The sequence below is a fragment of the Nerophis ophidion genome, linkage group LG15, assembly GCF_033978795.1.
Source record: "Nerophis ophidion isolate RoL-2023_Sa linkage group LG15, RoL_Noph_v1.0, whole genome shotgun sequence".
Classification (NCBI taxonomy): domain Eukaryota; kingdom Metazoa; phylum Chordata; class Actinopteri; order Syngnathiformes; family Syngnathidae; genus Nerophis; species Nerophis ophidion.
The window spans coordinates 39,757,364-39,771,054 of NC_084625.1; the positions used below are offsets into that span (position 1 = coordinate 39,757,364).

Consider the following 13,691-nt stretch of genomic DNA (forward strand, 5'->3'; position numbering starts at 1 on the left):
AACGGATAGATGGTCGGATGAATAGTATCACGGTACTGTAAATTGTACAACCCTTCTTAGAACCATTTAACCCACATTGAAAATCATTATTTAGCCGCAAACTTTCATAGGTCTGTTTGATAGTTTGCATGTTCTCCCTGTGACTGCGTGTGTTCTCTCCAGGTACTGCGGCTGCCTCCAATGACACAGTTGGACAGTCCTCTAAGTGTTTCCCTTCTTACCATTTCCAGGAAAGAACGACATCTTCGGCGAGCCTATCAACCTGTACTCTCGACCGGGTAAATCCAATGCAGATGTGCGGGCTCTGACCTACTGCGACCTGCACAAAATATTCAGGGAAGATGTCCTGGAGGTACTGGACATGTACCCAGAATTTGCAGACCACTTCTGGAACAACCTGGAAATCACCTTCAATCTTCGTGATGTGAGTTGTATCATCCAAAAACAAAACAAAACTACCATGAATTGATTAACGTGGACCCCGACTTAAACAAGTTGAAAAACTTATTGGGGTGTTACCATTTAGTGGTCAATCGCATGGAATATGTACTGAACTGTGCAATCTACTAATAAAAGTTTCAATCAATCAATTAATCAATCAAAAAACACAGAAAAAACTATAGACGGATATAACCTTTTCACTTCCGATACGATACCGAAAATAATCCGTTACAATATCAGCAGGAATCATTCATACTTTTATCATTTTGTAGTGTGGAATGTTAAAATAGGTTTGATCAAGTAGTCAGAGAACACTGGTAGGTAAACACTTACCGTAGTTACTAATAACCATCTGGAATGGACATATGCTATCTTTAAGTTGAAGTGGCATGGTATTTTTTGTTCTAACACCTAGTGGTGACAACATTTCATGAAGTTAAACTCATGACTAGAGATGTCCGATAATATCGGCCTGCTGATATTATCGGCCGATAAATGCTTTAAAATGTCGGAAATTATCGGAATCCGTTCCAAAATGATTGGTATCTGTTTTAAAAAAGTAAAATGTGTGACTTTTTAAAACGCCGCCGTGTACACGGACGTAGGCGAAAGTACAGAGTGCCAATAAACCTTAAGGCAGGGGTCACCAACGCGGTGCCCGCGGGCACCAGGTCGCCTGTAAGGACCAGATGAGTAGCCCGCTGGCCTGTTCTAAAAATAGCTCAAATAGCAGCACTTACCAGTGAGCTGCCTCTATTTTTCAAATTTGTATTTATTTACTAGCAAGCTGGTCTCGCTTTGCTCTACATTTTTGATCGTAAGAGAGACAAAACTCAAATAGAATTTGAAAATCCAAGAAAATATTTTAAAGACTTGGTCTTCACTTGTTTCGATAAATTCATTCATTGTTTTACTTTGTTTTCTTATAACTTTCAGAAAGACAATTTTAGAGAAAAAATACAACCTTAAAAATGATTTTAGGATTTTTAAACACATATACCTTTTTACCTTTTAAATTCCTTCCCCTTCTTTCCTGACAATTTAAATCAATGTTCAAGTAATTATTTTTTTTTAATTGTAAAGAATAAAAAATACATTTTAATTTAATTCTCCATTTTAGCTTCTGTTTTTTGGACGAAGAATATTTGTCAGATATTTCTTCAAATTTATTATGATTAAAATAAAATAAAAAATATTCTGGCAAATCTAGAAAATCTGTGGAATCAAATTTTAATGTTATTTCAAAGTGGATTTTAACCTATTTAATACATGTCATAACAATTCTAAAATTAATCTTAATCAGGAAAAATTACTAATTATTTTCCATAAATTCTTTTTTTGAATTTTTTCAAAAATATTCAAATTAGCTAGTTTTTCTTTTAATTTTTTTGGGTGGAATTTTGAATTTTAAAGAGTCGAAATTGAAGATAAACTATGTTTCAAAATTTAATTTTCATTTTTTTCGTGTTTTCTCCTCCTTTAAATCATTCAATTAAGTGTTTTATTCATCATTTATTCTCTACAAAAAAACCTTCCGTAAAAGGGAAAAAAAATGTACGACGGAATGTCAGACAGAAATACCCATTTTTTTATATATATATATGTATAGATTTATTCACTAAAGGTTAATTGAGCAATTTGGCTATTTCTGGCAATTTATTTAAGTGTGTATCAAACTGGTATCCCTTTGCATTAATCAGTACCCAAGAAGTAGCTCTGGTTTCAAAAAGGTTGGTGCCCCCTGCCTTAAGGGCACTGCCTTTGCGTGTCGGCCCAATCACATAATGGCTACGGCTTTTCACACACACAAGTTAATGCAAGGCATACAGGTCACACTGAAGGTGGCTGTATAAACAACTTTAACACTGTTACAAATATGCGCCACACTGTGAACCCACACCAAACAAGAATGACAAAGACGTTTCGGGACAGACAACAGAACGAATACCCAGAACCCATTGCAGCACTAATTCTTCCGGGACGCTACAATATATGCTTCTACACACACATAAGTGAATGCAACACATACTTGGTCAACAGCCATTCCGATCACACGGAGGGTGGCCGTATAGACAACTTTACACAGTTACAAATATGCGCCACACTGTGAACCCACACCAAACAAGAATGACAAACACATTTCGGGAGAACATCCACACCGTAACAGAAAATAAACACAACAGAACAAAGACCCAGAACCCCTTGCAGCACTAACTTCCGGGATGCTACAATATACACCCCTTGCTACCACCAAACCCCGCTCACCTCTTTATTTTATTTTCAAATTTATTAGCCTGTGGAAAAAGTTAATGTTGATATTTACCTCAGAAGGCTGCATATAGAAAAGAGGCGTTCAATTTTTTATTTAGATTTTATTTAATATACCATTGATGTTTTTTGTTTGTTTTGTGAAAGTTGATTTTGCACTATTAAGTTATATAAGCGTTGCTTGTTCCATATTCAATCTGAAAGCAAATCAGAGTAGCAAACTGAGCAATAATTAACATTTTATCTCTTGCTACTTCAAGGCTTGAATGTTTGATTCATTCATTAATGTTATTTTATTTTCAAATGTATTATTAGCCTGTGGAAAAAGTTTATTTGGATATTTACCTCAGTAGGCTGCAAATAGAAAAGAGGCATTCAATTGTTATCTAAATTGTATTTGATATGCCATTGATATTTTTCAATTATTATTATTTGAAACTGGATTTTGCATGTCACTATAAAGTTATATAAGCCCTGCTTGTTCAATATTCAATGCAAAACTTGTTTGGGTCCCTATTAAAAGGTTAATTTGTTGAACCTTGGCCCGTGGCTTTGTTCAGTTTTACATTTTGGCCCACTCTGTGTTTGAGTTTGACACCCCTGGTCTATAGCCTACCATGTATACCTTTTTGTAAATGAATTAAGTAAAATACAAGAGAACATTAAATGTTAAATTTACACAAGTAAACCCGCTGCAGGGTGGTTTGTATCAGACGCGTTATCACACATTTTAAATGCAAGAATCAAATGTTTTGATGACATGGGATCGATATCCCAGATTGGGGCGGCATAGCTCGGTTGGTAGAGCGGCCGTGCTAGCAACTTGAGGGTTGCAGGTTCGATTCCCGCTTCCGTCATCCTAGTCACTGCCGTTGTGTCCTTGGGCAAGACACTTTACACACCTGCTCCCAGTGCCACCCACACTGGTTTAAATGTAACTTAGATATTGGGTTTCACTATGTAAAGCGCTTTGAGTCACTAGAGAAAAGCGCTATATAAATATAATTCACTTCACTTCGGATCAGTATCGGATCAGGACACCCCTACTAAATACAGAAAATTAAGAGTTCAACTTATGCGAAATTAAGGTTTTTAGTTTCTAATAATATGTGTAGTTTAATTACCAGTGTGCTTTTTTTCAGACCAACATGATCCCAGGCTCTCCCAGCAGTGATGAGTCCAAATGCGGGGGCTTCAACAAATTACGCAGGCGCAAATTATCATTCCGGAGGCGCACAGAGAAAGGTACCTGTTGTCAAAGACAGTGGCACATTTTGTCGTAAAATCACACCACCTTCATCTGAATACGTGCTTCCGTAGATGATGCCGACGCCGGTGAAATTAAAAAGAGCCACAAGTCGGTGAGTCGCAGAAGAGAGAGGGAAGCGAATCACAACCAGAAACGTCAGGAGGCAGCGAAGAGACAGTATCGGAGCTCGGTGTCTTCGCACTCCAGTGGTGATGAGGTGGGACCTGATAATGGACCATTTTGTAAATACAAACCCCGTTTCCATATGAGTTGGGAAATTGTGTTAGATGTAAATATAAACGGAATACAATGATTTGCAAATCCTTTTCAACCCATATTCAGTTTAATGCACTACGAAGACAAGATATTTGATGTTCAAACTGATAAACATTTTTTGTTTTGCAAATATTCATTAACTTTAGAATTTGATGCCAGCAACATGTGACAAAGAATAAATCAATCAATCAATGTTTATTTATATAGCCCCAAATCACAAATGTCTCAAAGGACTGCACAAATCATTACGACTACAACATCCTCGGAAGAACCCACAAAAGGGCAAGGAAAACTCACACCCAGTGGGCAGGGAGAATTCACATCCAGTGGGACGCCAGTGACAATGCTGACTATGAGAAACCTTGGAGAGGACCTCAGATGTGGGCAACCCCCCCCCCCCCCCTCTAGGGGACCGAAAGCAATGGATGTCGAGCGGGTCCAACATGATGCTGCGAAAGTTCAATCCATAGTGGCTCCAACACAGCCGTGAGAGTTCAGTCCAAAGCGGATCCAAGACAGCAGCGAGAGTCCCGTCCACAGGAGACCATATCAAGCGGAGGCGGATCAGCAGTGTAGAGATGTCCCCAATCGATACAGGCGAGCAGTCCATCCTGGGTCCCGACGAGCGGTCCATCCTGGGTCTCGACTCTGGACAGCCAGTACTTCAGTACAAAGAAGTTGGGAAAGGTGGCAATAAATACTGATAAAGTTGAGGAATGCTCATTAAACTTATTTGGAACATCCCACCTGTGTGCAGGCTAATTGGGAACAGGTGGGTGCCATGATTGTGTATAAAAACAGCTTCCCAAAAATGCTCAGTCTTTTACAAACAAGGATGGGGCGAGGGTCACCAATTTGTAAGCACATTGTCGAACAGTTTTAGAACAACATTTTGTCAACGAGGTATTGCAAGGAATTTAGGGATTTTACCATCTACTGTCCGTAAAATCATCAAAAGGTTTAAAGAATCTGGAGAAATCACTGCACGTAAGCGATGATACTACAGACCGTTGATCCCTCAGGCGGTACTGCATCAAAAACTGACATCAGTGTGTAAAGGATATCACTGCATGGGCTCAGGAACACTTCATAAAACCACTGTCAGTAACTACAGTTGGTCGCTACATCTGTAAGTGCAAGTTAAAACTCTACTATGCAAAGCAAAACCCATTTATCAACAACACCAAGGAACGCCGCTGGTCCCGAGCTCATCTAAGATGGAGTGATGCAATGTTGAAATGTGACCTGTGGTCTGACGAGTCCACATTTCAAATTATATTTGGAAACTGTGGACCTGGTGTCCTCCGGAACAAAGAGGGAAATAAGCATCCGGATTTTTATAGGCGCAAAGTTCAAAAGCCAGCATCTGTGATGGTATGGGGGTGTATTAGTGCCCAAGGCATGGGCAATTTACACATCAGTGAAGGCACCATTAATGCTGAATGGTCAATACAGGTTTTGGAACAACATATGTTGTCATCCAAGCAACGTTATCATGGACGCCCCTGCTTATTTCAGCAAAACAATGCCAGGCCACGTGTTACAACAGCGTGGCCTCGTAGTAAAAGAGTGCGGGTAATTTCATGGCCCGCCTGCAGTCCAGACTTGTCTCCCATCGAAAATGTGTGGCGCATTACGAAGCTTAAAATACGACAGCGGAGACCCCGGACTGTTGAATGACTGAAGCTCTACATAAAACAAGAACGGGAAAGAATTCCACTTTCAAAGCGTCAACAATTTTTTTCCTCAGTGTTGTTAAAAGAAAAGGTGATGTAACACAGTGGTGAACATGCCCTTTCCCAACTACTAAATTCTAAGTTAATTTTTATTTGCAAAAAAAAAATAAAGTTTATGAGGTTGAAAATCAAATAGCTTGTCTTTGTAGTGCATTCAATTGAATATGGGCTGATAATGATTTGCAAATCATTGTATTCCGTTTATATTTACATCTAACACAATTTCCCAACTCATATGGAAACGGGGTTTGAACTTCATAAGTACTGTGGAACCCTTTTGGGTCGATGCTCCTTGGACTGTTTGGCGCACCACATTTAAAAAAAAAAAAAAAATACCATGACCATGTACAGTAGGAAAGGGATTCATCCGACCCTAATCGTCCCGGTTTACCCGAAACATGAAACGTGACGAATTGGGAGGGTGCACTTTCCACTTTTGCATGCCAGTGTTGAATATCTCGAAATGTGTTTTGTGACCACAGCGTCAGTTGCTATGGAGAATGGCGCTTTCCATCATTTTCAGCAGACTGCATTGCACAATGTATAGATCCCCCTCTTCCTCTTACGCGAGATCTCCCCAGGATTGAGGCCATAAAACCCTTTCCCGCTGTATGTGGACGTTGACTTAAGCGTAATAAGAACAAAACCCAAAACCAATGAAGTTGGCACGGTGTGTAAATGGTAAATAAAAACACAATACAATGATTTACAAATCGTTTTCAACATTTATTTATTTGAATAGACTGCAAAGACAAGATATTTAATGTTCGAACTGAGAACATTATTTTTTTTTTGCAAATAATCATTAACTTATAATTGAATGGCAGCAACACATTGCAAAAAAGTTGTCACAGGGACATTTTTACCACTGTGTTACATGGCCTTTCCTTTTAACAACACTCAGTAAACGTTTGGGAACTGAGGAGACCAATTTTTTAGCTATTCAGGTGGAATTCTTTCCCATTATTGCTTGATGTACAGCTTAAATTGGGGTGTCGGTTATGGTATTTTATGCTTGATATAGTGCCACATATTTTCAATGGGAGACAGGTCTGGACTACAGGCAGGCCAGTCTAGTACCCGCACTCTTTTACTATGAAGCCACCTTGTTGTAACATGTGGCTTGGCATTGTTCGGCTGATATAAGCAGGGGCGTCTCACATATGTTGCTCCAAAACCTGTATGTACTTTTCAGCATTAATGGTGCCTTCACAGATGTGTAAGTTACCCATGCCTTGGGCATTAATACACCCCCATACCATCACAGATGCTGGCTTTTGAACGTTGCGCCTAAAACACTCCGGATGGTTCTTTTCCAAAAAACAATTTGAAATGTGGACTCGTCAGACCACAGAAAACTTTTATACTTTGCATCAGTCCATCTTGGATGAGCGAAGCAGGCGGCGTTTCTGGGTGTTGTTGATAAATGGCTTTTGCTTTGCATAGTAGAGCTTTAACTTGCACTTACAGATGTAGCGAAAAAACTCTAGTTACTGACAGTGTTTTTCTGAATTGTTCCTTAGCCCATGTGGTGATATCCTTTACACACTGATGTCGGTTTTTGATGCAGTACCGCCTGAGGGATCGGAGGTCATGGGCATTCAATGTTGGTTTTCAGCCTTGCTGCTTACGTGCAGTGATTTCTCCAGATTCTCTGAACCTTTTGATGATATTATGGACCGTAGATGGTGAAATCCTGGCAATAGCTGCTTGAGAAATGTTGTTCTTAAACAATTTGCACCCTGACTAACGATGTGCTGTGGCAGGGAGATGAATCTGTTGTAACCGGCCTCACTCCTTCCTCTGCAATGTTGGACATTCCACATGGTCAGTCCACACCCAAACGTTTCTCGGAGCACACAGACGCGGAGGCCGAGGCCAGGACCGGCAACACCTGCAATGCATTGTCAGGTAAGCCCAACTCGTTCCACTCCTTCTGTTGTCCGAGTGTACGCTGACAAAAGTAGTCCATGTCCAGGTGCTCTCTCGGGTGTGTCCAACATCTTCAGTTTTTGGGGGGAGAACCGAGGGGGCGGTCAGTACCAGGAGGTTCCCAGCTGCAGCCTGGCCTCACCCCCATCCCTCGGCACACCTTTGCACAGCTTGAGCCGCCAGCAGCGCAACCAACTGGACACACGCCTGGACCTGCTGCAGAAACAACTTAATAGGTATACACCGCTGCCAAACTTGCATGGCTTTAGTTTGGAGATGTGTGTTTGACACCAGATGCACATGCAGATACTTGAAAAAGAAAAATAGTATCCGGTAAACCCGATTCCATAATGACACCAGTGCCAGGGTAAACGGTAGGAACCACACCAAAGAAATTGGTGCTTGATTTCAGTGCTAAATAAGTGCTTTGACTTTATGTAGAATCAAAACATCCATCCATCCATCCATTTGCTACCGCTTGTCCAATTCGGGGTCGCGGTGGGTGCTGGAACCTATCTCAGCTGCATTCGGGCGGAAGGCGGCGTACACTCTGGACAAGTCGCTACCTCATCGCAGGGCCAACACAGATAGACAGACAACATTCACACTCACATTCACACACTAGGGCCAATTTAGTGTTGCCAATCAACCTATCCCCAGGTGCATGTCTTTGGAAGTGGGAGGAAGCAAAAGTGGGAACCCACGCAGTCATGGGGAGAACATGCAAACTCCACACCGATAGATCCCGAGCCCGGAATTGAACTCAGGATTCCCCAGGACCTTCATACCACCGTGCTGCCCAGAATCAAAACAAATCTTTGCTTGATCGTTTGAGTGTAACTAATGGAAATTGTTAAAATCCGGACCGGATTGTGTGCTCGGAACTTTAAATGAGGTGGTGTGCCTCAGATGGTAGAGCGGTTGTTCAGAAACTTTAAGATTCCCGGTACGAATCTAGCTTCCACCATCCTAGTCACTGCCGAAATGTACCGTATTTTTTCGGACCATAGGGCGCACCGGATTAAAAGGCGCATTAAAGGGGTCTACCGGTAATTACGATTTATTTCCAGATGTAAAACACTATCCTGTGGTCCACATAACTGGTGATGGTGGTTCTCTGGTGAAAGTGTTGCATAGATTGTTTTCCAGATAATTTAGGACGCTCCATTTTGTGGGCGGTCTTATATACGTGGCTCACTTTCGGCAACGTCTTCACCCCCTCATCTTTGTTGTAGCGGTGTAGCGTGCAAGGACGGGAGTGGAAGAAGTTAAGATAAGCTCCAGCCTATCCTGCCGATTGTACTGTACCGTATGTCCCGGCAAGAAATCTGCTTTCCAAGGACTCCGGCTTATTAGTGATTCCTAAAGCCCAGATAAAGTCTGCGGGCTATAGAGCGTTTTCCGTTCAGGCTCCAGTACTCTGGAATGCCCTCCCGGTAACAGTTTGAGATGCTACCTCAGTATAAGCATTTAAGTCTCAACTTAAAACTCATTTGTATACTCTAGCCTTTAAATAGATCCCCTTTTTAGACCAGTTGATCTGCCGTTTCTTTTCTTTTTCTCTTCTGTCCCACTCTCCCTTGTGGAGGGGGTCTGGTCCAGTGGCCATGGATGGAAGTACTGGCTGTCCAGAGTCGGGACCCAGGATGGACCGCTCGCCTGTGTATCGGTTGGAGACATCTCTGCGCTGCTGATCTGCCTCCGCTTGGGGCGGTTTCCTGTTGGCTCCACTGTGGACGGGACTCTTGCGACTGTGTTGGATCCACTATGGATTGAACTTTCACAGTATCATGTTAGACCCGCTCAACATCCATTGCTTTCCTCCTCTCCAAGGTTTCTCATAGTCATCATTGTCACCGACGTCCCACTGGGTGTGAGTTTTCTTTGCCCTTATGTGGGCTCTACCGAGGATGTCGTTGTGGTTTGTGTTGTGGTTTGTGCAGCCCTTTGAGACACTAGTGATTTAGGGCTATATAAATAATCATTGATTGAGTGATTGAAGTGTCAAACAACGTAGCAGCAAAATGGATGGATGGATGGATCTTCTCAAACGTGGATTATAAAATAATGCAACATCAATGCCCCGTGAAAAACCGCCCGACCAGAACCCTCTAATAACTAAAGTTCCTTGGGTAAATAATGTAAACTCACTATAGTTTTAGCGCTTTCATAGCAAGTCTACTGACAGATATAAGTAGGAACTTTACCCTACTTTATATTAGAAATGGCAATAGCGGAAGATAAATGCCACATAAGAAGGTAGAGAAAAAGAAGAAGCTTAGGACTACGGTGTTGTCATGGACTACACTTGTGGACGCGCGCAAATTTTAAGGACTTATGCAGATCCCAAATACACATCAGCAGGTACCAGAAGGTAAGACAAGTTCATTTTGCATAATATTGCGAATCAAAACGGCAGAAAATATGTCTGCTAATAGGTGCTATTTTGCGGTCCTTATACACACACCATACTAATACTCGTATGTTTAATGCACTGACAATCCATCAAGTGGTGCAGCTTCATAGCTTACCAAAGTCGTACTAAAAACATTTTGACAGATTTTTGAGCACCGTGTGTAATGTTCTATATTCTCAATGGAACATTTAAAGTTTTGGTGTTGTTTACTGGTGTCATGTTGCAGTTTACACATATCTCTTATGTATGACTGCTATCTACTGGTCACACTTATCATTACACTACGTGCCCAATAAAATTGCTACGAGGTCGATAAGTACAACCAGATTTTTGCCGTACATTAGATAAATAAAAAAATAGATTGACATAGTTTATGCAGCGCACAGGAGAGTGGTAATGTGTGGGTGCTATGTTCTACGTGGTGGCAAACAGCAGGGGGGTGAACATTAAAACCTAAAACCAGTGAAGTTGGCACGTTGTGTAATTCCTAAAAAAAATTAAAATAAATTAAAACACAATGATTGAAAAATGGCCTCCGAATGCTTTTGTTATTAATTTTGCGGCCCTCACTGAAAAAAGTTTGGACACCCCGGGTATAGACGATCGTAACAACGGCAAATATATGTTATTTGTTTGTGAAATCCAAAACAGGATTGTTTAATCACAATACAGAGCAGTTACAATATATCATCATGCTACCAAAGCAGTGATAGGAAAAGTGTAAGATTTTACTGACCAAAAACAAGAATGTAGCAAGCATAGCATCTGTTTTGAAATTATTTAGCTTGAAAAGGTCTCAACACCGCCAACATTTTTATACAGTTTAGAATATATATTCATAATTGTGAAAAAAAAGAATTTTTTTTTATTTTTATTTTGAACCACTAATGGTAACATAAGCTAGCACGTGGTGTTCTTTCTTTCTTTTTGGTTTAAAAAAAATTATCAATTTGAAAACAAACCCTTTAAAGGGGAACTGCACTTTTGTAGGACAATAACACATGTGTTTTTATCTTTATTATGCATCTAAATTGTAATCATCTAAATGTGGAACGTAAATCTTGTGATGAAAGATATAAACATCCCATCAGTCGGCATCAGTTGTTTTATCCTGTTCATAGTTTGTATTTCTTGTTCAGCACTTGGCACTTCTATATGATGCTTATGATGCCATCCTCCTCATATTCAGGTTCAAAATTATAAGGTTCTGATCATGGCCGGCTCTATGCAGGGGCAAGAGGGGGCAGAGCCCCCTTAAATAAATGTCTTGCCTCCTCAAATCAAAAGTGAGAAAGCAAATTTTAATAAACTCACAAAATTACTACATTACAAGTTGACAAAATTATCTGCACTAGCGGAAAAATCCGCCAAAAAAGGGACACACACGATATAGTAGTGTCGGCTTCCCTCTCATCCCTCCCTCCGCTGTGCGTGTATTTAACATTCCACAGGCTGCGCAGCCGACACACACACGCACACACCCCTCAGCCCTCAGTAAACTTCCAATCACTGTTGCAGTATGAAAGTAAAAGAAAAGGAAAAGTTGTCTACATTTATCATATACTTGTTAGGATGGGTGTATCTGTGTAGTCTTATCTGTCATAAACACGTTTATCGTCGCAGACTTTCGGTGCTACGGAGTTCCTTTTTTTTTTTTACAACTTGACGAGAGCAGTGACAGCGGAGGCTCCGAGCAGCTGTGGTTTGGAAGGCAGAGAGCCTCCACTGTCCCTGTAACAAGCTACAAGTAATTTATGATGCTGTTAATGACGGTAAAAATGAAACATAAGGTATATATCCTGCTTAGCAGTCCTCCTCTGCTGTCCTCTGTTCAGAGCGGAGTCCCTAACAACGGCCCGTTTTACTTAGCAACGGTCTGGCAATTGACTGCTGGAATTCTTTTTCTGTTGTTTTTCTTGTAATTCTACATAGTCAACCTTTAATGTTTTAATTTACATTTTGTAATAAACAAATTATACGTTTCATTTGATATGACCAAGACACCTAAAAACAAAAACACAGCCGTTTTCATCAATTTACAAGCAAGTGGGCAACACACATACATTGGAGTGAATGAATGTTGTGCCCAGATGAGTGCCCACGTCCACTGCATGTGACAAACTGAAGACAAGTGACATGTGTCTGACAGACCCCTACGTAAAGCCCCGCCCCAGGCTGTAGTCCTGTACTGTTGCTGTTTTTCTTCATGTAATCACAGCGGGTTTTTTTCTGTTGTTGTTCAAGCTTACTTATTTTCTGCTCCAGCTTCCAGCAGCTCACAAAGAGAAAGTTAATGCTCTGTAATGCATCCATTTTTCAGAGCATTTAAAAAGTCTAGTCCTGCTCCTGCATGTAGTTGTAGCAATGATGCTACTGCTAGTACATCAGGGACAGCAGCTAGCAATACTGCTCGGTTGGTAGAGTGGCCGTGCCAGCAACTTGAGGGTTGCAGGTTCGATTCCCGCTTCTGCCATCCTAGTCACTGCCGTTGTGTCCTTGGGCAAGACACTTTACCCACCTGCTCCCAGTGCCACCCACACTGGTTTAAATGTAACTTAGATATTGGGTTTCACTATGTAAAGCGCTTTGAGTCACTAGAGAAAAGCGCTATATAAATATAATTCACTTCACTTCACTTTAGCACCAGCAAGCACTGTTTCTCCTGCACCAGCTCCCTCCGTCCCCCCAACAAGCGCTCCCCCAAAGCAGCCTGCTCAGCTACCCAGTGACTTAAATGGCAACGCACCATCTCAGCCAATACTGGGTGGCTACCCAAAGCGTGCATTTGGTACAACATTAAGATCATTCAATCCTGCCTGGTACCGCACACGACCATAGCTAGAGTATTCTGTGGTGCGAGACGCCTGCTTCTGTTTCCCCTGTCGGAAATATGGCAGCGCTGTTAATGTTTCCCCCCCTGAGGGATTGCCACCTTATTGTGGTCAGGGGGTTGGCGTGCCTCAGTGACCATAAGAGCTTTACCAGCAGGAGCTTAGTCTTCAGGTGGGACACCCAAGTTGGACAGGTCTGAAGGTAGAGGCCTAACAAAGTGCAATCCACTACTCCAGGTTGGAGTTGGACACATAGCTAAAGACCCATTTCAATGAAGAAAGCATCGTCACTATAAGCACAGAAAAAGAAAGGTGCTGGAGCATGATGTGTACACATGATGCCCCCTTCATATTTCTGACTGCCCCCTCATATAAGCATGCCTAGAACCGCCCCTGGTTCTGATCATCATTTGCCCTAATGTAGTCGCCGTTGGCTCTCAGGAGTTCCGCCCTGATTCGTAGTAGTAGTAGTGGTTGTGAAAGGAAATAGCAAACGTTGTGATGTGCCATGATGGCTGCTGCGATGTAACAATAAGGCAGGA

General features: G+C 41.5%; 1 protein-coding gene across 1 annotated transcript in view; it reads left to right on the plus strand.

Moving 5' to 3' along the window:
* Positions 1-13,691, plus strand: part of kcnh2b (potassium voltage-gated channel, subfamily H (eag-related), member 2b) — a 329,910-nt gene that overhangs the window by 311,097 nt on the left and 5,122 nt on the right. Inside the window, exons 11-15 of the mRNA XM_061922161.1 lie at positions 231-424; positions 3,852-3,954; positions 4,030-4,175; positions 7,737-7,881; positions 7,949-8,138. Coding sequence (XP_061778145.1) covers positions 231-424; positions 3,852-3,954; positions 4,030-4,175; positions 7,737-7,881; positions 7,949-8,138 — 778 coding nt within the window. The remainder of the gene's footprint in view (positions 1-230; positions 425-3,851; positions 3,955-4,029; positions 4,176-7,736; positions 7,882-7,948; positions 8,139-13,691) is intronic.